Source organism: Trichechus manatus, unplaced genomic scaffold, assembly GCF_000243295.1.
Source record: "Trichechus manatus latirostris isolate Lorelei unplaced genomic scaffold, TriManLat1.0 scaffold00058, whole genome shotgun sequence".
Lineage (NCBI taxonomy): Eukaryota > Metazoa > Chordata > Mammalia > Sirenia > Trichechidae > Trichechus > Trichechus manatus.
The window spans coordinates 8,363,024-8,389,959 of record NW_004443994.1 but is presented as its reverse complement, the minus strand read 5'-3'; the positions used below and the strand labels follow the sequence as shown (position 1 = coordinate 8,389,959).

The 26,936-nt window shown below is 38.1% G+C and overlaps 1 protein-coding gene across 1 annotated transcript in view; it reads right to left on the bottom strand.

The window, feature by feature from the left end:
* The window catches only part of DR1 (down-regulator of transcription 1), a 29,313-nt gene extending 7,110 nt beyond the window's left edge, over positions 1-22,203 (bottom strand). Inside the window, exons 1-2 of the mRNA XM_012556230.2 lie at positions 21,264-22,203; positions 12,745-12,908 (exon numbers count right to left, since the gene is read on the bottom strand). Of these exons, the coding sequence (XP_012411684.1) occupies positions 12,745-12,908; positions 21,264-21,486 (387 nt within the window). The 5' untranslated portion in view covers positions 21,487-22,203. The remainder of the gene's footprint in view (positions 1-12,744; positions 12,909-21,263) is intronic.
* Positions 22,204-26,936: the final 4,733 nt, after the last annotated feature.

Genomic DNA, 26,936 nt, shown 5'->3' with positions numbered 1-26,936 from the left:
GTACGCTACAAGTCCAAATTCAGGGCGTCAGCTCCAGGGGAAGGCTTTCTCTCTCTGTCGGCTTGGTCTTCCCTTGGTCTAGGAGCATCTCAGCACAGGAATCTTGGGTCCAAAGGATGTGCTCTGCTCCCGGAGCTGTTTTCTTGGTGTTATGAGGTTCCCATGTGTCTCTGCTCACTTCTCTCTTTTATATCTCAAGAGATTGGCTTAAGACACTATCTAATCTTGTAGACCTCACCAGTATAACTGCCACTAATCCATCTTATTACATTATAGTGATAAAATTTACAACACAGAAGGGAAATCACATCAGATGATAAAATGGTAGAGAATCATACAATACTGGGAATCATGACCTAGCCAAGGTGACAGATATTTTGGGGGGACACAATTCAATCTATGACAGTAACCAAACTGTCATTACAAGAAAAGAAACCTATAGTAACGATAAAGAACAATGATGAATCCACAAAACATTTCACAACAAGGATGAATCTGGAGGGCGTTATGCTGAGTGAAATATCAATCACAAAAGGACAAACAAATATTGTATGAGACCACTATTATAAAAACTCAAGAAAAGGTTTACACACAGAAAAAAACAATCTTTGATGGTTATGAGGGAGGGGAGGGGAAATCAACTAACTAGACAGTAGACAAGTGTTAACTCTGGTGAAGGGAAAGACAACACACAATACAGGGGAAGTCAGTACAACTTTACCAAGGCAAAGTCATAGAAGCTTCCTACACACATCCAAACACTCTGAGGGAAAGAGTTGCTGAGGCTGGGGGGCTGAGGACCGCAGTCCTGGGGTACATCTAGGTCAATTGGCATAACACAGTTCATAAAGAAAATGTTCTACATCCTACTGTGGTGGGTAGTGTCTGGGGTCTTAAAAGCTTGTGAGCGGCCATCTAAGATATATCTACCGGTCCCATCTCGTTCAGAGTAAAGGAGAATGAAGAAAACCAAAGACACAAGGAAGCAATTAGTCCAAAGGACTACCATACCACATGAACCACAGCATCCATCAGCCTGAGCCCAGAAGAACTAGAGCGTGCCCGGCTACCACCACCTGCTGCTCTGACAGGGATCACAACAGAGGGTCCTGGGCAGAGCAGGAGAAAGATATAGAACAAAATTCAAGTTCACACAAAAAGACCAGACTTACTGGCCTGACAGAGACTGGAGGATCCCCCAAGACTATGGCCCCTGGACACCCTATTAACTCAGAGCTAAAGCCACTCCCGAAGACTACCTTTCAGTCAAAGATTAGATAGGCCTATAAAACAAACAATAACACACGTGAGGAACATGCTTCTTAGTTCAATCAAGCATACAAGACCAGATGGGCAATACCTGCCCAAAAGCACAGATGAGAAGGCAGGAAGGGACAGGAAAACTGGACAGATGGACATGGGGAACCTGGGGTGGGAAGGGAAAGGAGGAGAGTGCTGACAAAATGTGGGGATTGCAACCAATGTCACAAAACAACTTGTGCATAAATTTTTGAACAAGAAACTAATCTGCGCTGCAAACTTGCACCTAAAGCACAATAAAATTAAAAAAAAAAAAAAAGAATGAGAATTCAAGGAAAAAAAGTCATTGAATTTGGTGTTAGGATGTCTCTGTGTTAAGAACAGACGTCAAAATACAAAGAGTAAGGAATACGTGGCATACATTTTCAAAAGACAGCAGTATATATCATTGTAGTAAAAGACGGAAGGGTTTCGGGGGCATAAGGAGATACAGGGGAGACCCTGGGTGGCATACATGGTTAAGTGCTTGGCTACTAACTGAAAGACTGGTGGTTCAAACCCACCCAGAAAAAAGGCCTGAAGATCTGCTACCAAAGCAGTTTCAAGGTCACAGCCATGAAAATACCCTGTGGAGCACAGCTCTACTCTGAAACACATGGAGTTGCCACGAGTCAGAATCAATTCGATGGCAACTAGTTTTTTTTTTTGTTTGGAGATGCAGGAGACGCATATATGGTTGAAGTAAAAGAGAAAGAAGTGAGCAAAGAAGACTAAAGATGCCAGAAAGAAAAAAAAATAGATCAGAGGACTTTTTTTTACAGTAAACAATTTTTTTTTTTTTTTTGCCTAGAAAATTAAAAACCAGGAGAGGCAGAGCCAACACAACGCTATAGACAGAAGCACCACACCGTCCGTCCACAGCAAAGACCTGAAAAACTAAGTAAAACAGAGACAAACGTCAATCCTGGAACCCTAAGCATCAAATGAAGGGATAAAGAACTCAACCAAGCACTGAATGCAATAAGAAACCGACAGAGAACAGAGTGAAGAGAATTATGAGCAGAGGTTCCCTATCAGCTAACACAGCATGGATCCACCATCTTGGACTCTTGTTTGAGACTGGCAGACAAGGAGTATGGGAAAGCAGATTCACGGAGCTCCCAGCAGGAGACAGAGCACCTGGTAACCAGTGATACATGCTTCCCCACCACCCCACCCTGCCTCTCCCTGCTTAGCTTTCACCGCTTTCCGGCAGGTCAATCTGCCGCTTCTCTGCCGTGCGAATTCACCCTGCCCAAACCAGCAGATTTCTTCAGTGCCATTTCTTTGTTGCTCGTGTTGCTTTTTTCAGCCTCTTTTGGCTTCTTGCCTGCCTCTCACTTCCTCCCCCATCCTTTCTCTTGAACACCTGACTTCGTGTGCCATCTTTGCTTCCTCTTGATAGGCTCTGAAGCACCGCTCAGCTAGGGAACTGCTTCCCCGGTCCATGCTGCCACGCTGGTGGGATCCCTGGGGGCTTTTTTTGTTTTCTTTCTTTTCATTTTCCTTCATTTCTCCTCTTTTTCTACTTACCTTCTTTTCCTGTCTCCTGAATACCTAGTGCTGTGTATCATCTCCACCCCTTCTAGCCAGGCTGTACCGTGCAGCTTAGAAGCTGATTCCCTGGTCTGCACAGCTGTGCAGGTAGGATTCCCGGGGGCACTTTTTATAAGTTTATTTATTTATTTTTCTTTTCTTTCTCCCCGCCCCAGCTTTTCATTTTATTTCTCAGTTTCTCATTTTTCCACTACAATGGCAGGCTCCTAGCACTTTTTAGATTTTTTTTCTTGGATTCTGATTCTCTCTCATCTCTCTCTTCTCTCCATGCCCAACCTAGTTCCACACATCACAACCTCCCCCGCCCCTCCTTCCTGCCTATCTGCACCGTGTGCTGAACATTATACTCTCAAGCAGCACAGGCACAGCCTACCAGAACCTGCCCTGCACTGACCCCTGGCTCACCTTGTCGGCTCCAGTACGTGCCATAAACAACCCATCCTAGCTCCTCCCCTTAGCTGGACCTGCCTTGCTGTACCATAGCTGAGCAACTCGCCCTGCCCATTGGACAAGGAGGTGAAAAATATCATGTCCACAGATAAGCAAACAACAAAGAATGAACAGCCCACTTGCTGAGACATAACCAAATAAAACAAAAAAGCAGGATGAAACAAACAAATCTACAATCAATAAATGAAGAAAATAACTACTGAATGTCCAGAAGACAGCAGACAATATCAAAGCATATTTAAAAACAGGACAGGATGGTTCCAGTAGGCATCCAAAATAAAATAGCAGATAACTTTCCAATAGAAGAAAAGGCACTAGAACTACCTGATAGGGAATTCACATCTCTAATATTCAGAGCTATCTAAGAATTGAAGCAAAAAGCAGACAAAAATGAGGAAAACACAGACAAATTCATGGAAAAGACTGACAAATTCATGGAAAATACAGACAAAAAAATGGAAGAATTCAGGAAAACAATACAGGAACAAAATGCCAAAATAAATTCACAACTAGAAATCATACAGAAACAACAATTAGAAATCCAAAAGATAAACAACAAGATTTCAGAAATGCACAGTGTCATAGAAGGCTGAGGAGCAGGTTTGAAATGATGGAAGACAGGATCAGCAAAATTGAAGATAAACACTTGGATACAACTTTGAGGAAAAATCAGAAAAAAGAACTAATAAAAATGAAGAAACCCTGAGAATTATATGGAATACAATCAAGAGCAAAAATTTTCGAGACATCAGATTCCAGAACAGGAGGAGAAAACAGAAAACACAGAGAGGATCATTGAAGAATTGCTGACGGAAAACTTCCCTAATATCATGAAAGATGAAAAGCTGACCATCCAAGAAGCTCAACGAAGCCCATATAGGATAGACCCAAAAGCAAGTCACCAAGGCATACCATAATCACACTCGCTAAAACCAAAGACAAAGAAAGAATCCTGAGAGCAGCTCAAGAAAAACAGTCATGTACAGAGGGGAAATCATAAGACTAAGCTCTGATTACTCAGCAGAAAGCATGAAGGCAAGAAGGCAATGGTATGACACATATAAAACCTTGAAAGAAAAAAATTGCCAACTAAGAATAATATAGCCTTCAACTCTTGTTCAAATATGATGGTGAAATTAAGACATTTCCAGATAAGAAGAAATTAAGGGACTATGTACAAACCAAACGACACTTACAAGAATTATTAAAGGGAGTCCTTCAATTTGAGAACAAATATCAGATGACAGCCTGAATCTAGGATGCAAGATGGCACCAGCCAGATACCAACCTAGGAAATGAACTCTCAAGGACTATTCAAAACCAAAAGGTTTACAACAGCGAACCAGAAAGATTAATCTGCAAAAGATAACAATGTCTGAACAACAAAAGAGGGAATAAACAGTGTAGGTATAGAACTTTCTAATGGAGAGGAAGGAAAGGTGATACCAAGTAATAATACAGTGGTTCAAACTTAGGAAGGTAAGGGTAAATTTCAAGGTAATGACAAAGAAAGTTAACAAACCTACTCATCAAAATGAAGAAAAACAAACTCTCAGAAAAAACAATATCTACAAAAACAAAAGAAATGAAAAAAAAATCCACAAACGAAAGGAATTCAGTACAGGGGAGTAAGAGGAACAAAGAAATCGTCAGCACCACAAAAAAAGCACCACAAAATAACAGCAATAAACTCACACCTATCAATAATTACACTGAACATAAATGGCCTAAATGCACCCATAAAGAGACAGAGAGTGACAGGAAAAAAAAAAAAAAGGGGATCCATCAATATGCTGTCTACAAGAGACACACCACAGAAACAAAGACGTAAATTTATCAAAAATCAAAAGATGGAAAAAAAAATCAAGCGAACAGCCACCAAAAAAGAGGAGTAGCAATACTAATCTCAGATAAAATAGACTTTAAAACAAAATCTACCATAAAAGACAAAGAGGAGCACTATATCATCAGTAAAGAGATGAGCTATTATGAAGACCTAACCATAATAAACATCTATGCACACAATGACAGAGCCCCAAAATACATAAAACAAATTTTAACAGCACTGAAAAGAGAAACTGACAGCTCCACTATAATAGTAAGAAACTTCAACACACCAATCTCAGTAAAGGACAGAATATCTAGAAAGAAACTCAACAAAGATACAGAAGAACCAAAGGGCACTATCAGCCAACTTGAACTCACAGACATATATAGAACACTCTACCCAATGGCTGCAAAGTACACCTTCTTTTCCAACGCACATGGAACATTCTCTAGAGCTGAGCACATCTTAGGCCACAGAGCAACCCTCAACAAAATCCAAAACAGTGAGATAATACAAAGTATCTTCTCTGATCACAACACCATCAAAGTAGAAATTAACAACAGGAAGAGTAAGTAAAAAAAGTCAATTACATGGAAATGAAATAACACCCTGCTTAGAAACCACTGGGTAATAGAAGAAAGCAAAGATGGAATCAAAAAATTCCTAGAATCAAATAAGAATGAAAACATATCATACCAACACCTTTGGGACACAGCAAAGGCAGTGCTCACAGGTCAATTTATAGCAATAGATGCACACATCAAAAAAGAAGAAAGGGACAAAATCAAAACATTAGCTACACAACTCGAACAAATAGAAAGAGAACAGCAAAAGAAGCCTATCGCCACCAGAAAAAAGGAAATAATACAGACCATAGCAGAAATAAATGAAATAGAGAATAGAAAAACAATAGAACGAATCAACAAAACCAAAAGTTGGTTCTTTGAAAGGATCAACAAACCACTAAACAAAATGACCAAAAAAAAAGAAAAAAAAAAAAAACAAAAACCCAGAAGATGCAAATAACTAAAATAAGAAATGAAATGTGGGACACAACAACAGACTCAACTGAAATAAAAAGGGTCATAAAAGAGTATCATGAAAAACTATACTCCAACAAATTTCAAAATCTAGAAAAAAATGCACAAATTTCTAGAAACACACTACCTACCCAAACTATTACAAATTGATGTTGAAAACCTGAACAGACCCATAAGAAGAGAAGAGATTGAAAAGGTAATAAAAAATACTCCGAACAAAAAAAAAAGCCCTAGCCCAGATAGCTTCACTGAAGAATTCTACCAAACATTTAGAGAACTGCTTATACCAGTACTACTCAAACTGCTTCAGAACATAGAAAAGGAAGGGATGCTTCCAAATTCATTCTATGAAGCCAGCATAACCCTGATACCAAAACCATGCAAAGACACCACAAAAAAAAAAAAAAAAAAAAATTGCAGACCAATATCTCTAATGAATATAGATGCAAAAATTCTCAACAAAATTCTAGTCAATAGAATTCAGCATCATATCAAAAAAAATAATACACCACAACCAAGCAGGATTCATATTAGGTATGCAAGGATGGTTCAACATTAGAAAATCAATCAATGTAATCCATCACATAAATAAAAGAATCACATAATCATCTCAACTGACGCAGAAAAGGCATTCGACAAAGTCCACCATCCATTCCGGATAAGAACTCTCAATAACATAGGTATAGAAGGGAAATGTCTCAACGTAATAAAGGGCATCAATACAAAACCAACAGCCAACATCATTCTTAATGGAGAGAGGCTGAAAACATTCCCCTTGAGAACAAGAATAAGACAATGATGTCCTTTATCACCACTCCTATTTAACATTGTGCTGGAAGTCCTAGCTAGCGCAATAAGGCAAGAAAAAGAAATAAAGTGCATCCAAATTGGTAATGAAGAAGTTAAAATGTCCCTATTTGCAGATAATATGATACTGTGTATAGAAAACCCTAAAGACTCCACAAGAAAACTACTGGAACTAATAGAAAGATTCAGCAGAGTAACAAGATACAAGATAAACATACAAAAATCTGCTGGATTCCTATACACCAATAAAGAGAACAATGAAAAGAAAATCAGGAAAACAATATCATTTATAACAACCCCTAAAAAGATAAAATACTTAGGAATAAATCTAACCAGGGATATAAAAGACCTATACAAAGAAAACTACAAAACACTACTGCAAGAAACCAAGAGATCTACATAAATGGAAAAACATACCATGCTCATGGATAGGTAGACTCAACATTGTGAAAATGACAATTCTACCCAAAGCAATCTACAAATACAATGCTATCCAGATCCAAATACCAACAACATTCTTTAAAGAGATGGGAAAACTAATCATTAACTTTATACGGAAAGGGAAGAAGCCCCAAATAAGTAAAGCACTATTGAAGAAGAAGAATAAAGTAGGAGGACTCACACTACCTGACCTTAGAACCTACTATACAGCTACGGTAGTCAAAACAGCCTAATACTGGTACTATGACAGATACATTGACCAATGGAACAGAATTGAGAACCCAGATGTAAATCCATCCACCTACGGTCACCTGATCTTCAACAAGGGCCCAAAGTCCATCGAATGGGGAAAAGACAGTCTTTTTAACAAATGGTGCTGGCAAAACTGGATATCCATCTGCAAAAAAATGAAACAGGACCCATGCCTCACACCATATACAAAAACTAATTCAAAATGGATCAGAGTTGTAAATATAAAACCAAAAACCATAAAGATCATAGAAGAAAAAAACAGGATCAGTGCTAGAGACCCTAACATATGGCATTAACAGGATACAAATCATAACTAACAATATTCAAACTCCAAAACATAAGCTAGATAACTGACATTGTCTACAAATTAAACGCTTATGCTCATCAAACAACTTCACCAAAAGAGTAAAAAGAGAACCTACAGACTGGGAAAAAAGTTTTGGCTACTACAAATCCGACAAAGGTCTAACCTCTAAAATCTACAGGAAAATCCAACACCTCTACAGCAAAAAGACAAATAATCCAATTAAAAAATGGGCAAAGGAAATGAACAGACACTTCACCAAAGAAGACATGAAGGGGGCCAACAGACACATAAGGAAATGCTTGCGATCACTAGCCATTAGAGAAACGCAAATCAAAACCACAATGAGATACCATCTCACCCCAGCATTACTGGCATGAATCAAAAAAGTGGAAATAACAAATGTTGGAGAGGCTGCACAGAGACTGGAACTCTTATGCACTGCTGGTGGGAACACAAAATGGTACAATCATTTTGGAAAGTGATATGGCGCTTCCTTAAAAAGCTAGAAATGGAAATACTCTATGATCCAGAAATCCCACTGGTAGGACTATGTCTTAGAGAAATAAGAGCGGTCACATGAATAGACATATGCATACCCATGTTCACTGCAGCATTGTTCACAATAGCAAAAAGATGGAAAAAAACCTAGATGCCCATCAACAGATGAATGGGATAAACAAACTATGGTACATACACACAATAGAGTACTATGCAAGGATAAAGAACAATGATGAATCTGTGAAGCATCTCACAACATGGATTAATCTGGAGGGCAGTATGCTGAGTGAAATAAGTCAATCACAAAAGGACAAATATTGTATGAGACCACTACTATAAAAACTCATGAGAAGGTTTACACACAAAAAGAAACAATCTTTGATGTTTATGAGGGAGGGGAGGAGTGGGTGTGGAAAAACACTAAATAGACAATAGCTAAGTGGTAACTTGGGTGAAGATTAAGACAGTACATAATACTGGGGAAGCCAGCACAACTTGTTCAGGGTAAGGTCATGGAAGCTCCATGGACAAATCCAAACTCCCTGAGGGACCAAATTACTGGGCTGAGGGCTGTGGGGACCATGGTCTCAGGGAACATCTAGCTCAACTGGCATAACATAGCCTATAAAGAAAATGTTCTACATTCTACTTTGGTGAGCAGCGTCTGGGATCTTAAAAGCCTGTGAGTAACCACCTAAGATACTTCACTGGTCTCACCCCTTCAGGAGCAAGGGTAAATGAAGACAACTAAAGACACAAGGGAAAAATTAGTCCAAAGGACTAACAGACCACAACTACCATGGCTTCCACCAGACTGAGTCCAGTACAACCAGACGGTGCCCGGCTAACACCACTGACTGCTATGACAGGGATCACGATAGAGGGTCCCGGACAGAACTGGACAAAAATGTAGAACAAAATTCTAACTCAAAAAAGACCAGACTTACTGGCTTGACAGTGACTGGAGAAACCCTGAGAGTATGGCCACTGGACACCCTTTTAGCTCAGTAATGAATTTACTCCTGAGGTTTACCTTTTAGCCAAAGATTAGACAGGAGCATAGGATAAAACGAGACTAAAGGGGCACACCAGCCCAGGGGCAAGGACGAGTAAGCAGGAAGGGAGAGGAAAGCTGGTAATAGGGAAGCCATCATCGAGAAGGGAGAGTATTGACATGTCTTGGGGTTGTTAACCAATGTCATAAAACAATATGTATACTAACTGTTTAACGAGAAGATAGTTTGTTCTGTAAACCTTCATCTAAAGTACAACAGAAAAAAAAAAACAAAAAAAGAAAATTAAAAAGCAGGTATACTCTAACTATTTTCACCCATTTTTATAAACAAATATGGAAAACACTTATTGTGACACACAGGGATACTTACTTTTATGGCAGGAATACCCAAAGAGTTCAAAGTAGACTAAGAGTGCTTCACTAAAAACATTTTAAGAGTTCATTAAAAAATTGTAAGGCAAACCAAACATGTGAATTTAACCAATTTAAAAACTCTGTGGCCTAATCAACTATGTTGTTGTTAGGTCCTGTCGAGTAGATTTTTGACTCAGTGACCCCATGTGACAGAGTATAACTGTGCCATAGTGTTTTCTTGCTTGTAATTATTATGGAAGCAGATCGCCTGGTGTTGCTCCCATGGAGCCAGGGGGTGCGTTCGAACTGTCAACTTTTTGGTTAGCAGCTAAGCACTTAACCGTTGCACTACCAGGGCTCTTAATCAACTATAAATAGGTATAATTTCATGGCACAGAAAAAAAATTCAAATAATTTCAAGTCTCTACAAGTTCTATTAAATGGTCTGCAAAGTTATGTACTGGTTATATGTCAAATTTAACTGACTTTAAAGTACCGTGGCCCCATATTGGCTCACATACTTTTCTCTCTCTGAATATAAAAAGCATTCCTGTGCCTTTATTAAAATCATTGCTGATCAATACAATTTTTTTTGCATTTATTTCCACAAATTAAAATCTTCAATGATAGTTACTCTAATTTCCTTTATCCTCCCTTGCATCCTACCAAATCCGTCCCAAATATTTTTCTCCTAAAATGAGGGTACAAAAGAGAGGTTAAGTAGGCAAATACTTCCTAATTCACTTCTTTTGGAGGTTTTCATTATGTTTTAAGATTCTCACTTCCACATACTAAAATGACTTATTTATAATTTACAGTTAACTTTAATCTTGATGTACTAATGAGTTTTCCTGCTTTCCAAATATCTGCTGCTAGCAGTTATAGACAGCTTCAAATGAGGCTATCATTGTGTTAGTATTTAAAATAAAGTCTAAAAAATGAAAAGACATCAAAGTGATAAAAAGATGTTATATTTACTTATTTCCTTTCATGCTTAGGACTTTAGAAAAGAAGTACGAGGCAGCTGCTATAATTTTACCTCTCTGGTCTGTTAGTCTTCCTCACAAGAGTAAAGAAATACTAGGGGATCCTTGCCCACAGGCCACACTAAGATAGAAGGGAGATAAAGAGGAGGAAAAAAAAATCAAGTAACAGGGGCAGAGAAGTGAACACAGATTTGGCAAGTAGTAAATTATTTCTATGACTTATCTCTTTGTCCTGGCAAGAATAAAAGCATGCTCCATTTAAAAGCTCCAAAATAAATTTAAGCAGACAAAATGGTGGCTAGAGCATTAGCATGGTATTGGAGAAAGAGCACGTATTTTCGATTCAGAAGATGTGAGTTTGAATTTAGGCTCCAACCCTTCCTACCTGTATGAACTTACCTGTTTTGTTTGTTTAAGTCAATTTTTCCCAGTGGACTAAGTTCCATTATGATAGGAACCATGTCTCTTCTGTTGACTGTGTAAGCCTAGCACCTAGCACAAAGCCTGGTAAATAGTGAAGACTTCAGTAAATATCTGTAGAACAAATGAATGAATGATCTCATGCAAGTTTCTCTACCTCGAGTCTGTTTCTTAATACGTAAACCAGGCATAATAAAACATATTATGTCATGAAAATTCTGCAAGGTATGTAAAGTATCTAACAGAGCATCTTCTTTCTTTCATCACGTTGAATTCAGCACTCTTTAGGTGACCCACAATAGCAGAGAATCAATAAATAGCCATTAATATATTTTTTTAAATCATCACTTCTTCTTGGGTTACTCATATTTATATGGATTATAATAGGGATTATAGTATTGTTTGCATGTGTTCATGCCTGTCTTAAAGACTTTTCCTCTTTAGTGCCTACGTCATAGGTTATTGTGAGGATTAAATGAGGTAATAAAAGTATATTACTTGACCACCAAATTGTGAGAAGTCAACAAGTGTTAGTAAGCTTTTATTTTTCTTATTAGTTTGACTGGTATCAGGTGCCTAGTGCCTAGCACCACTCAAAACTCAATGCTTTTTCACGTAAAGTAAACTGATAGTTCTAGTTGCGTAGAAATCAGTTTTGGTGCTCATCTGCAAGAGATTATCTAAAATGATACTTCCCAGTTCTAATGGTTACTACAGTACCTGGTGAGAAATCCCACCTCTTCTATTTACTCAAAACACTGTCTTACAACTTCAAATGAGAGGTCAGAACTTAATAGGGAAAAACAGCTTTGCCACTGCCTCCTTTTTTTTTTTTTTTTTTTTAAATAGAGGGCTCATCTTCTAGCACTATGTCAGAAAATGTTTCACTGCTATTCATTAGATTTTCACTGGTCAGTCCTCTTTTTTTTTTTTTTTTTTTTAAATAGAGGGCTATTAGTACTTGGTGCTAACTTTTCACAGATTGAGCACTAAAACTTTAGCAAGCAAGAAAGGAGAAAATTTCTCCTTTTTTCTGCTTCATCAGCCGTTTAAGAATTTTTAAGATTATAGTGTTTTAAAAGTGTACTGAAGACTTAATTTAATTACAAAGTTAATCAGGTTTTTCTTGTATGTCATTCATCATAAAATGATACAGTATTTTCCCACCAGCCCATCATTTAAAATTTTAAGAACGTTTAGGTGTACTTTTCATGCTTTTAAATGATCATTCTGTCTGAAAAAAACATCAAAAAGTAAAATCACAGTAGTTGTTTGGAGTTGCTCTCTTTAGAAAATAGGCGCAAATGTTTACTGCTATAAAAACCAGAGTCAAACTGGCCAGATTCAAAAATCAGACTCTATGATCAAACATTCAGCCAGAGAAGAGAGAATTCTTTCTGGATACATACGTTGATTTAGGAAATGAATTCAGAAACCAGTATGAAACAGGATAGGATTTAGATTAAAATAATTTAAAATGCATTGCTTACTTTTGCAAATAATTCCTGTTGCTGTCTCAATAATTCTTCTTCAGGAATGCCAAGGTTTTCCAAACGAGAATTGGCCTTTCTTCTTTTTAATGCTACCGTCTTGCATTCTTGTAAGACTTCTTTTACTTCACTGATATAGGAGCCAAAGCCCAAACTTTCTAGTGCTGGGGGAAAACACGAAAATATAAAAGGATGATAAAACATTACTTTTCCCCTACCTACGGAAAATGATGCTTTTGTGGGTTTTTTTTTTGACAGGTATTTTGTTGTTTTCTAGTATTTTACCTATTTTAATAATTGTACCGCAACTATGACTTGAGTCAAAGTATTTCATCAATTTGCTTAAATTAAATTGCAATTCAGTTAAAACTTAGAAACATTTCAAGACATAGCCTTCACTATTCCTTTTCTTTCTGACTAATTTTTAAAACACCAAAACATTTCCTGTAAGAAAAAAAGGTCCAATGTAAGAACATGTAGCTTTAGTAAGGAAAACATTTCTCCTATACCACTGATGGTCTAAGTCAAACATCATTAAGTCAGGCACTTTCCCAAAACAAAAAAGGCAAATATTTGGAATATATTTGTTAATAGTAACAAATATATTCTGTGTCATTTGGCTTGAAAAAAGTAGGCTGTTGACACATGCTCTACTAAATTTCAAATGGATGGGATGAAAGAACAGATAAGCTTTTCTTTTGTCTAATATACCAACAGGAAACTATTTTTAGCAAAGACACTCAAACTGCCAAGTTTAGGGCATACTGGTAGAAATAGCTCACGAAATTCAGCATTTATGGTCAGGCAACAGGTTTCCCTTGAAAATTAAACTGAACAGGAAGCACTATAAAAACATTTTCAAGTGATGTGGCAGAAACGCTGGGATGAAGGAAAACTATAAGGATAGAAAAAGTATTAACAAAAAATTCTCTTTATTTTTTCACATTTAGAAAGAAAATTTTACAAGAAAAATCATGCACTCTCTAAATGCCTTCTGAAATCTAGAAAGACAAGGAATAAAATTTCTTCTTGGCTCATAGTATTTAAAAGTATATTTTATAATCTTCTACGTGTTGACTAATGCCCCAAAGGCATATTTGTATTCTGAGCCAGTGGTGAAACACAGGTGGGTGGAAAACACATTAAATGAATTTAACTGAGCTCATCTGTTCTTGTAGTTTTTCAACAATTACGATGAACCAGACTCCCTTCAGTAAAGATGCCTTCAATTCTCACTTATGGATTTATTCTTCACAGAGAGCATACCAAACCCACATTTGCAATAATTTATAACTTTAATTATGTCAAATATTAAGCTGTCTTCATAAACTTTTTAAAGAAATAACCTAATACCAAAAAGTAGAGTACTATTGTTGTTGTTGCACGACCTTGAGTCGATTCCAACTCATAGCAAGGACAGTAAAACTGGTCCATAGGGTTTCCTAGGCTGTAATCTTTACAGGAGCCCTGGTGGTGCAGTGGTTAGGTAATTGGTTGCTAAATAAGAAAGGCCAGTGGTTTGAACCCACCAGCCACTCCAAAGAAGAAAGATGTGCCAGTCTGCTTCTGTAAAGATTATGGCCTTGGAAATCCTAAGCGGCAGTTCTACCCTGTCCTATAGGGTCACTGAGTCAAAATCAACTTGCCGGCATTGGGATGTTTTAATCTTTACAGGAACAGATCACTAGGTCTTTTCTCCCACAGAGCGGCTGATGGGTTCGAACAGATGACCTCTCGGTTAGCAGCTAAGGGCTTAACCACTGCACCACCAGGCCTCCTTAGAGTACTACTACTCGAATTTTAATTAAGTAAATTAAAAAATCAAAAACCAAACCCGTTGCCTTCGAGTAGATTCTGACTCAAAGCGACCCTATAAGACAGAGTAGACTTGCCGCATAGGGCTTCCAAGGAGCAGCTGGTGGATTCGAATTGCTGACCTTCTGGTTAGCAGCCATAGCTCTTAACCACCATGCTGCCAGGGCTCATCCCCCTAAAAAAACTCATCTCCCCTCCCAAAAATCTCAGTAAAGCATTACTCTGAGTTCTGTATATCAAACTACTACATAATCCTTGGCATCAAGAAGTTTGGGATATACAGAATGGAAGAATAAGTGAAGATTAGGCAGCCTGCATTTTTCACTTAAACTGACAGACTGATTTTTTTTAAATGTCAATTCTAGAAACTAAATTTTTTTGTTTTATTTTCTCTCTTTGTAAAGACACAAGCATAATAATGTATTTCAATCATACTTGCTGGAGACAATACCAAAAGAAATCAAGAGAATGGTTTATGGTTTCCCATCATATTCTAAACAAAGTCTGATTTTCAGTGGTTAAGAGCTTGGCTGCTAATCAAAAGGTCAGCAGTTCGAATCCACCAGCCGTTCCGTGGAAACCCAATGGGGCAGTTCTATTTGACTTGACAGCAACAGGTTTTTTTTATACCAAGGTCCTCCAGGATCCAGCCCACCTACCTTTTTCAGTTTTACTTCTGCCATTAAATTTCTACACTCTTCTGCTAAACCTGACCACTCAATATTTCTCAATAGATACCAGAATTTCCCACATTCATGCTGATGGCAATACGTTCAAGGCCCAGATCAAACTCCCATCTTCAATTAAACTTGCTTGATCCTCCCAGACAGAAATCATCTCCCCCTTCTGAAATTAATTAGATCCACAATTTGACACTTGGTTATCACAGTATTTGTATAACCTTTGGATAGGTAGCTTAAGATCTCTAAAATCTCGTTTTTCCATCTATGAAATGAGAATAGCACTTATTTTGTAATATCTTCCTACTTCCAACAGCAATTAAATATAGTGGTTAAGCATGCAGGCCCCTGGGTCAAGCTGCCAAAGATTGACTCCCAGTTCTGCTTCATATTAGCTGTGTGACTCTAGGTAAGCTCCTTTACTTCCATGCCTCACAGTTTTCTTACCTCTAAAACAAGAATAACAACAGTGCCTACGTCTCATCGAACTGGGTTGCTGTGAAGAATAAATGAATTAATATAAATAAAGAGCTTAAGAACATAGCCTGGCCCACAGATGGTATAAAATAGTCACTATTATATTGTTTTAGCTTTAGGGTTGTAGGAATCAACAAGTAATAAATATAAAGCATTCAGCACAGTGTCTAGCACATAAGACTTACTTGATCCATTTGAACTATGTCTTATTCCTTTTTATTTTTTTCTCTTAAATTTAGAAAAGTACCCTAGTAAATGTATAGACCTAAATGTACATTATAAATATACAAATACACATTAGCAAACCTAAATTTGCGTCAAACGAGCATATTTACAATATGAAATATTTAAATTAACAAAACTAATAGATAAACACAAAAGAGAGACAACTTTTCAAAACTGCATGAATTACTAGACTAGACATTAAGAAAATCCACTCCAAACCATGGAGGGCTTGGGTTAAAAATAAAAAATTTACAGCTGAGAAAACTGTTTTAAAAAAATTTGCAAGTATGTCCAAGGTTAATATTATTCAAAGAGCTACTATGTATAATGAATACTGCACTCTCAATAAAATGGCTCAACAGGAACAGCCATAAATTTAATTTCAAAAACTGCACTGATTTTAACCTAAACTTTAAAGACATTTTTGGCTAGTAGGTAACAATAATGAGATTATAACATAATCTAAATAAGGATGTTTTACATCATTTGTTACCAAGTAGCAGTAGTCATTTCCACTTTACATAAAGGAGAACCTTATACGAGAAGGGAAATGGCTCTCAGCAGGGCCACCATTTATGGCTGGGCAGGTTGTTCAGTGCATAATACTACCATACCTGGGGTGGGGAGGCACTGTAAAGATCATAGATTTATATGTTTATTATGACTTTTTTTTTCTGGCAGATGGAAATAAAGGCTTTTTAAGGAAGGGGTGTCTTTTTCTAATCTGTACAAGGAGGCCTTATGGATTATTGATGGCCCTGGCTCTATGGATCACAGAGTAAAAGAAAAAATAGAAATTTTGTGTGTGTGGGTAAAAGAAACACACATCTCTTGTTCTCCAGATATCTGTCTGCCACTCTCTACCATCTAAAAACTACACCCAGAAAAGGCCAAAGGATATTCGACGAAAAAAAAACCCAAACACTTAGGACATTTTCCCAATTTAAAAGACAAATAAGACAGCTATTTCAAAAAAAAAAAGAGTAAAAGCTTCTCCCCAGCAACAATAATCTTAATATAGGCTTATCTTATTTTACAAAAGTAACGTACTCCTGAAAAGTTTTGTTATAACATGAAATTGTGTGACTCAGATTATCCTTCAAAATGCATAAAGCAAGCTTTCCATTAAAAAAAAATTATGTGATATACCTTAAAAAATATATATAAACCAACATTCTCTTCTTTTTGTTTGTTGGAAGGAAGGGGAGTGATGTACTCCACTTAATATACATTAACAGCCAAAACACACTAACGGCTTTTTGAATCATCAGCCTGGCAAAGGTTTCTGAAGACCCTTAAGATCCATATCTTCCTTAGCATCACTACTCTTGGGAACCTGGGACAAGGAGAGACTGATGGCAGAGTAGGAATCAGGTATCATTTATCTTTATATCCTTAGCAGTACCTAGCACAGTGCCAAGTAGAAAATTGTTAGATGGCAGAAGGAAAACAAATGCAAAAGACATATCACTTTTAGTGAGAATGATGATAAAATCCTACCTGATTGTGATAAATCGTAAATTATATGTGTCTCTTTGGGGAAAAAATCTGTATATTATTTGGGCAATACATCATTCTCATTATTATCGCAACTTCTCTGCAATCACTCTGATGCCATGATTCCGAAACTACCTCACATCCACTTTACAAAACAGACTGTGGTTTAAACCTTAGAGCAAAGTTACTCAAATTGTGGTCCATGGGCTTGTGCCAGAATTGCCTTTAAAGGTCAAGTATGAGTTAAGTAAGGAAATTCAAAGTAAGCTTTAAGCACTTTCATAACACCGCCAACACTATGGCCCTAAGATATCCCTCTAACTTGTAACTGCAGCCATTCCCGGAAACCACCTTCCAGTCAAGCAACAGACAGGCCTATAAAATAAACAATAACACCCGAAAAGAACATGCTCCATAGAACAAACAATTATCGGAGACCAAAAGGGCAACATTTGCCCAAAAGTAAAGATGAGAAGGCAGGAAAGGGTAGGAAAACCAGACAAGAGGAAACAGGGAACTCAGGGCGGAAATGGGGAGAATGTTGACACAGGGTGGGGATTGCAAATCAATGTCATGGAACATATTGTGTACAAGTTGTTGAATGGGAAACTAATTTGCTCTACAAACTTTCACCTAAAACATACTTTCATAGCCACTTAGCAGAGTAATTTATGTCTACTGAATCTAATAATAAAAGTTTTAACTTTTATGTCTTTTTTCATTTCATTTTTTCTAGCGATCCATTTTGACAGTATTTTACAAAAGCACCCGTGTGCAAATGACTAGAAGTAGAAAAGAAAAAAAAAAAAAGTCCTTCATCAGAGATAGCTTGGAGCAACTCAACTGCTGAAGAAGCCCATTCTCATAGAGACCTTTTCAAACTTTCACTACTTTCAGTTACTGTTCTCAAAAATGTGGGGGGAAAAAAAGTAGAAAGAGATTAAAAATGCAGGAAGAAAATAATATCACTTAAAATATTCTCATTTTCACTTTGCCTTTGCAAATGGCATCATGATGTAAAGATTAGATGTAAGACAACAGATTTTCAGCTTTATATTCTAATCAGTACCACTACAAATTTTTAAAATTATTATTTATTGTGGCATATTTCACGTAAGGTTCTAACCCCAACTGATTCTCCATAATTTTAAGTTGCACCTGAAACCATTACGTATTATTTATACAGAATGGAAAAACCTTAGTTAACAGATTTGCCTAAGGCCAAAGAATTTCCAGTGTACAGCTTGCAACTCTTGATTCTCAATGTCAATTCGTCTCATAATGCAAGAGACATGTTAGAACTCATTCAGGAATATGTGTCCACAGAAAACAGTAAAGAGATAAAAGGGAAACTGCTAAAACTTAGAACTCTCTCTATGCATGTATCTGAAATCTATTTTCTCAAACTCAAAATAAGTAAACTATTTACGAAAAAAAAACTTAACTAAGTTATGGTATTTCACAGATTAACTGGTAATAACACGACTTCAACTTTAACTTCCATTTTAGAAAACTGCCTCATAATGCTTAACTTGCTTTGACAAGGTAAAACTAGGTGACAAGTGAACAAGTGAAATGTCCTGAAGCAAAGTCTAGCTCATTAAACTTATTACTAAAAATCCAAACTTCAACACATGAAGAACATATCATTTTAAAAATTACATTATTATTTTACTTGGCTATATCTTACATTCCTAAATAACCAATGCTGACAGAAAAGTGTAAAAAATGTCATTATCTACCATGATTTCCCAACCTAATTTTCCATAGTTAGTCTGTAAAACTACACCTTAAACACCTAAACTATATACACCTTACACATTTCCTTGAAAAATTTTTAACTGCTCAAAACAAAAATTCTTTAAAATAATTAGGCAACATGAGGTTAACATGAAATTATAAATGTATAAAATATACTCCTCAAACTGGGGACAATTCTTGGGCAAAAATGTCGGCCCTTACCCACTCAACAGCAGCAATGCTACAAGTTTAAAAAAAAAAGGTAAATCTATAAGACTACAACAGGTATAGATATTTTAAAATTAATAAATCATCCTCAGTACACAAGGAAAAATGCTTTCACTGTAACTTTCTGACTTATATATTACACTGAATTTAGCATATTCCAAAACTGAACTATTTAGCATACTGCTTGCTACAGCTGCACTTTTATTCCATCATGTCAATCAGAAATCTAAATATATCCTAGAATAGAATAAACTCCCCAAGAAGAAAGACTGTAATGTGTTATTAGAGTTTTACAATGATCCCCACTTCTCTGGTGTAAACAAATGTTTCGGCATATCCTGCTGAAATCTTTTGCAATTTTCATTAGAAAGGCAATGTTGATAAAAGGTCTTTTTTTTCCTTCTATGAGTTGTAAAAGGAAATTATAGGTATCTGTGTGGGATTGTCTTGTGAAAGACTACATGACAGCAATCACACATACAATGTAAAAACAAAAACAGAGAAAAATAGACAACTTGGCTTTCATTTTACTTGCTAGAATATTCAGCACAAAAAAAAAGTAGAAAAAAAGTAAAACACTAGCTTTAAGAATCCTTATGCATTGAAATGGCACGGTATGTTTTAAATCTACCTTCAGCAGATCATTAAGGATCAAAAATGAATCATTTAATCCTTTTGTCAATATTGACAGTAAAATATTGGATATGGTGAATATGAGCAGATGTGTTCCCTACTTCAGTAGAACAGGAAAGTTACCATTTAAAAAGTTAATTATAAAACTGAAATGACAGACAACTATCTGCTTACCGAAATGATTAAATTAACCATTTAAAACTTTTTTTTTCCTGACTTCAAAAGCAATCAAGAGATTGTTACGATTTTAAGGCAAGTTTTCAGCTCAAACTGAATGCAACTTTCTGCATAACAGTACATGTAAAAATCACAGAAAGTGTTTCCCAAAACATTAAGACTAGTAAATACACTTCCTCATCCCTGAAACCATCAGAATACGGTCCCCCAAATCGCTATTACTGGACTAAATTCTTTGCCAAATGGGAGGAAAAAAAACTTAAAATTTTCAAAAGCGCTATTCAGTAAAAGATGAAATGAATACATCTAAATGGAAATGACAGCAGGGAAGGATAGGGAAATGTTTCATGAAAAAAAATCTCTCACAACCTTTCAATCCAAGCTTTTAGTTGCATTCAAATTTATCTCCATACAACAGTGCAAGAACATTCACTCTTTCCTTACATAATAGAACTGAAATGCTTTTGGAAACTTAATGAACAAGCATTAAACTATTCTAAAGCAAAAAAAAAAAGTGGCCCTTATTCAACACCAATTAACTGTACCGAGCTGAATACACTTCTGTTAAGAATTTTTTTATTCACGTGTTCAGAATATTGACCTTTTCCTCTACATTAGTGAATAGGTGGGGTGGGGGAAGGGTGCTCTGTTTCCACTCCTGCTTGAAGTTCTTCCGTCTGAATTTTAACTTTCCAAGGGAGAACTTCTGGGTTCCCTTCTCAACTGTCATTACCCGGGTTCAACTTTGGGGAAGCAATTCTTGTTGCTTCGGCTGTAAATTGAGACCATTACCAATACTTGATCTTTTGGGGCTGTTAGGTGATCCTAAATGCTTGCAGTCCTTACTTGTATCAGCCGTATGCAAAGTACCACAAGAATACACATCGGGATTTTCATAAGGCACATGCTGCCTCTTTGCCCGTGTGGCTTTTTCATTCAACAGTATTTACCAATGAAGAGGAATGAAGGTTTTGACACAAATGAGTCACGCGACTAACAGACTGTCCCCCGGCCCCTTTTAAACCAAATGCCACACATGCGACTTACCTTGTATGACATGCTCTGGTGAGATGGTCTTCTTTTCCGATTTGTTGCAAATCTCATTGGCTTCAGAAGATATAAGGTGAATAAATTCAGTGCAGCAGTTCACCACCAGCTCCCGGGCATCGTTGGCCACCCGGACATTGGGGAGAGTCTCTTTGATCATCTTATTGATAGCAGCTCTGGGTATAGTGAGATCATCATCGTTGCCAGATGAGGAAGCCATCATACATTCCTATCTCTCGCGCCCGACTTTTAAAGACTCCCCAGTTCTGGTCCACTACTCCCCGGAGATTTCTCAAAAGGCTGCCCTCGGAGAGTGACACTGAGGGGCGCTCCGAGAAGAGGGTACAGAAAATGAGGCAGGGGGGAGGAGCTGGTTCGACAGGGCGGGGAACACCCGCGTGTGTGAGATTCAGGGCGAGGCTGGTAGGAAAGTCTGAGAGCTGAGTGTTCTGCGGACAGCACTGCCGGGTCGAGGAGAGAAAAGCTTGGCGTGGTCCGGAAATTTGAGGGGCTGGGGAACCACCTTCGTGTCTCCTCAGCGGGGCGGGAGCTGTCGCCTAACCGGTCCGCAACGGCGCCGGAGCAGAGGCAAAATCCAGGGGCACTGGCCTCCCCGCGGTACCAGAAGGACACCCAGCGGGCTCGGCTCTACAGAGCCTGAGCCGCCGCCACCCCCGCCAGCAGCCGTTGCCGCCGCCTCGGCGAAACCATCCTTCAGATACTCGCGCCGGTGCCCCACAACATGTCGGCCGCGGCCGCTGCTGGAACTGCGAGGGCCGCCTGGGAACGAATACTGACAGAGTCAGGCACAGGGGAAGCCGCAGTGGCGGCCGCCGTGGCCGTTTATCCCGAACGCAGATAGTAGAAGCCGCAGCGGCGGCAACACCGGATCCTCCAGAGGCCAGAGAACAAGGTTTGCTGGGAGCAGCTCCCGACACCCTTTGCGCCACCGGAAGCCTCGGCTCTCACCAGTTTTCCCCCAACCCTACCAGACCGACTTCCGGGTGTGGCTGCCACCCTTCTACTACCCGCGCCGACGGGAAGGGTCGGTCTCGCTGTAGCTTCCGCCGGTCCCCGGCCCGGCGCGCGGCCCGGGATCCCGCCCCTCCGCTGGGGCCGCAGCCGAGCAAGCGCCCGCCTCGCGGTACTAGGGAACCCCAGGCGCGCCCTTGCTCCGGGGCTGGTACTGCAGACGGTGGATAGGGTGGGTGGGTGAGAGAGAAGAGCTCAGTTCCTTCGTCTCTACTCTCCCACCACCAGCGGAGGCCTCGAAACACTCCCCCAGCCGTTTTGGGGGACAAAAGAGCGCTGGATTTCGTAAAAAGAACTCTGCTTGTCCTTAAGGAGACCAAATGGGTCTTTAAAGAGGAGACTAACCGAGCTTGGGCTCGGGGGTGAGGATGCGAGGAAGGCAGAACCCCGTATGCCTTTTGAAGATTTCTAATGGACATTATTCGGATCACAGCTCTCTATGGTCCTCCACCCATTTTCTCGTTTTATGGGAAAGGAAATACTCAAGTCACTACTAGAGGCTAAGCGGGAGACTAGGAGTCATATCCATCGTAATGGAAACGCATAGCGTATAATGAGCCACGTTAACGAGGTTTCAACTTAGCCATTTTTCATGTTGTATTGCACATTCGCTTCTGGAGGTAAAAAAAAAAAAAAAAAAAAAAGTATGGTAGAGCATCTTACGCACCTCTGATTTTTGCCTCTCTCCAAGGTGACCCGTAATAAAAACGAGTGTCAAATTCTTCACAGAAATTGCGTTGTTTAAATTTGTCATACTGTCGTTTGGAAAAAGAGGCTACATTATAAATAATTGGGTATAGAGATTTCTAAAAATTAAAAAAGATACCATTTAAATCAGTTTGGGCACTTTAGTTCATCCGATACATTGTTCTTGATACATTGGAAGGCAACTCGCTTGTTTCAAATGTTTTTTTAAAAACGTTTTATTTTGGTCTAAAAGCCCATCCTAGGTGTGTGGCACTTTAAGGTGTTTTTCAGTTTATTACACTGTTTTTCTCGTTCAGCATTTTCTGCAAGACATGTGCCGGGTTCTTCCGTTTCTAAAGTGTGGACGCTTGATTTTCAGTGCTAGTAAGATTAGTCAAGACAAAAAACAACGTTTTAGATTTTTTTTCAGAATAGGAGTATGAAACTGTTGGCTCAGGTGTAACATCTTCATGAAGTGGTTTTGTAAATCAGTTTACTGTTTTAAAGAGTTACCCTATTCTTGTAAATTTATCTTGGCCTTATTAATCTATTTATCTGAAAAAACTACCTAGCAAAAAATGTCTTCAGAGTTATCACATTGTCACTTGCCCAAGTTTTTTCGCTCCTGAAAAAAAATATAGTAATGCTAATTTTGGTCTTTTCATGGAACGCTTGTGTTATATAGATGAGTAGAGCGTGCGTTTTAAGTTGTTATTCCAGTAGTAATCTGTTACTGTAGGCTATATGCGGTAGCATAACAGAGATGGAATGTGTAGTAAAGAGACCTAGGTTCCAGTCCCAGCTTTTTGTTACTGTGGGCAAGTCACTTGCTAAGCTTCATTTTCTTCAACTCAAAATGGGATTCAAAGTCAATTGTATGTTTCAGAGCACTTTTTACGTTATGAAGTAGTAAATAAATTTTAGTGTTTATTATAATTTTTTAAAAATAGTATTTATTTTTGGTGGCAATATACACTGCCATAGAGGAGCCCTGGTGGAACAGTGGTTAAGAGCTTGGCTGCTAACCAAAAAGTCAGCAATTTGAATCCACCAGCTGCTCCTTGAAAACCCTATGGATCAGTTCCACTCTGTCCCATAGGGTTGCTATGAGCCGAAATCGACTCAACAGCAAGAATTAGTTAGTATACACAGCCAAACATACGTCCATTCACAATTTCAACATGAATAGTTCAATAACATTGTATTATTATCATTTTTATCAGGTCAGGGCCATCTTGGATTAAGGAGTCTTCAACCAGGAATAAATCATACACAATGCACCTGAGAGAAAATTTAATTAAATATAAATAACAGTATGATATGTCATGAAATATGCTCACCTGGATTCCATATTTAAATATTTATTTATAGTATAATATATCTCTATTATAAATAGGAGCCCTGGTGGCACAGTGGTTAAGAGCTCAGCTGCTAACCAAAAGGTCAGCAGTTCAAATCCACCAGCCGCTCCTTGGAAACCCTATGGGGCAGTTCTACTCCGTCCTATAGGGTCGCTATGAGTCAGAATGTACTCAAAAGCAACGCGTTTGGGTTTTTTGGTATTATAAGTAGGCTTTTGAGAATAAGGATAACATCTTAATAAACTTTATGAATCTTAAAAAGTACGTATATATCTGACATTTTTTCATGGTCTCCAAAAATTCGTGATATGACAGAAAACAATAGAACTGTGAGTTATTTTTTTTATGATTATTTAGGCTAACTGGTATAGTAGTTATCTTAAAATATGTTAATTCATAGATGCCCAGCTCTTCAGCTAAAATTACTGACAATAATATATAATATTCATAATTAGAAGCTTGACATTTCTTTTGCTAACATACCAATTGCCATTTGGTAACAATTCAAATTTTTAAAAATCTATCATATACTTCTTTTGTGCTCAGCACTGTGCTAAGTGCTTTTACCTGTATTATCTCATTTGATCCTCACGGTAACCATATTTGAGAGATACTATTTTAATCCCCATTTTACAGATAAAGAAATTAAAGTTTGGGAAGGCAAAGTAATTTGCTCGAGGTCAGTGTAGTAGTCAGGGTAGGCTAGATTATGTTGCCTGAATAAATAACTCCCACACCTCAAAAGCCTTATTTCTTGCTCATGCTATGGGTTCATCAAGGGTCAGCAAGAGGCCTTCATTCATAGTAATCTCTCAAGGATCCATTGGAACAGTTGGGAAGAGGGAGGCTAGAAATACAGGCTTTTAATAAGTGGAGAGAAAGGAAGAAATCATTTGTATTCAAAATAACAACATAAACTTGTGGAGACAGATTATTCTGGGAACCGTGAGGAGATGGCCCTCAATGCAGTAGTGAGAGAGAAAGGAGAAAGCCAAAGACATGAGGCAGAAGCAGGGATAGAATAGTGTCACTGACAAAAACAGCAAAATTGAAAGGGAGCAGTTTAGAGAAAATGTGCTTGCTTTTACACATGTTTAGTTTGAGGCATTTAAGGAAGCGATGTCGGGTAGGCAGAGGAAAAGAGAAGACAAGCAGTGTCTGATTCCTACATTCACTTAACAACTGAGAGTTTACTGTCCTAAGTATGATGTGGGAGAAATAAATATGAATAAAACACTCTTCTTGTTTTCAAGGGGCCCACAATCTGGTGGGAGAGGCAGAATATAAACCAGATTGAAATAAAATGCTGTGATAAAGATACAAGATTTTGTGTACAGAGGAAGGAGTGATTGACACACCAATTGTGAGATATAGAGGGCTTTGTGGAGGACCCAAAGTTTTAACTGAGCCTTGAAGACTAAGTAGAATTTTGATAAAGAAGAAACACAAAAAGTACAGTGTATGGCTTGAGAAAATCAAGTAGCCTAGAGTGGCTCTTTTTTATAGAGTTTATGAATAAGTGTGGTTAGATATGATGCTAGAAAAGTAAATCAGCCCAAAAAAGGCCCAAACAAAACAAAAATCAGTGCCTATTATGAATGATACACTGTGCTGGAAGTTTTCATATTTGCTATTTCATTTAATTCTCATACAGTCCTACAAAATAGGTGTTTTGACAGATGGAAAAACAGATTTAGAGGTGTCAGTACAAGGAAAAGGGAATTTCATACAGCAGAACAGCAAAAGCTCAGTGAGACAGAACATCATGGTATTCTTGGTGAGCTACAATATTTTGGTGGAGGGTGTAGGGAAAGGAACATATGAAGGAGTAGCATGAGAGAAAACTATTCAGGTAAGTATAATAGTTAAGATTCTTTTGGTTGCTAGTTAAATTGACTTTACAGGATACGGGGGTATCTCACAGAAACTTAGAAATTATTGAACAACCAGAGAAAGTCTGTAGAACTTAGTAGTAGGAATCCATAAACTGTCTTCCTGGTGGGATGTGAACAACTTTCCATCTCTATGCCTCTTAGATCAAAATTCCAGTTTCCCAGGACAGCAAGTATTTGGCCAGCTTGAATCATATTTCCACCCCCATGTTACTCAGCCATGATCGGGCTACAGATTGTGTGTGGATGTTTGCTGCTGTTCGACCCCTTTGATGGGAAGGGAGGTGTCACTGTGAACTGTGCAGCTGGCCTAAGAGGTGTCTGTTATGTTCTATTCTTAGGTTGCCCAACACACATACCCTTTTCCCCATATGTACAATGACAAAAATGCCTCCAACCAACACGATCCAGCCATCCCAGTACAGCAGTCCCTGCATTTGCCTCCTTCCCCAGCCCAAAGGTACATCTAACTGCTGGAAAGAATGTCTTAAAGTTACTTTTCTCCTATTCCCAATCTCTGGATATCAAGTATCCCTTCCTTTTCTAGTTCTGGCATAGTCTCATCTAGGTGTGGCTTCTCCTGGTCCTCAATCCATGGACTAAATTATAAATATGATTACTATCATCACACTCTATAAATAATTTCACTGGGAGTGGGGACAGCAGTGATTGTTCTCATTTTAAAAGGGAAACAAACACAA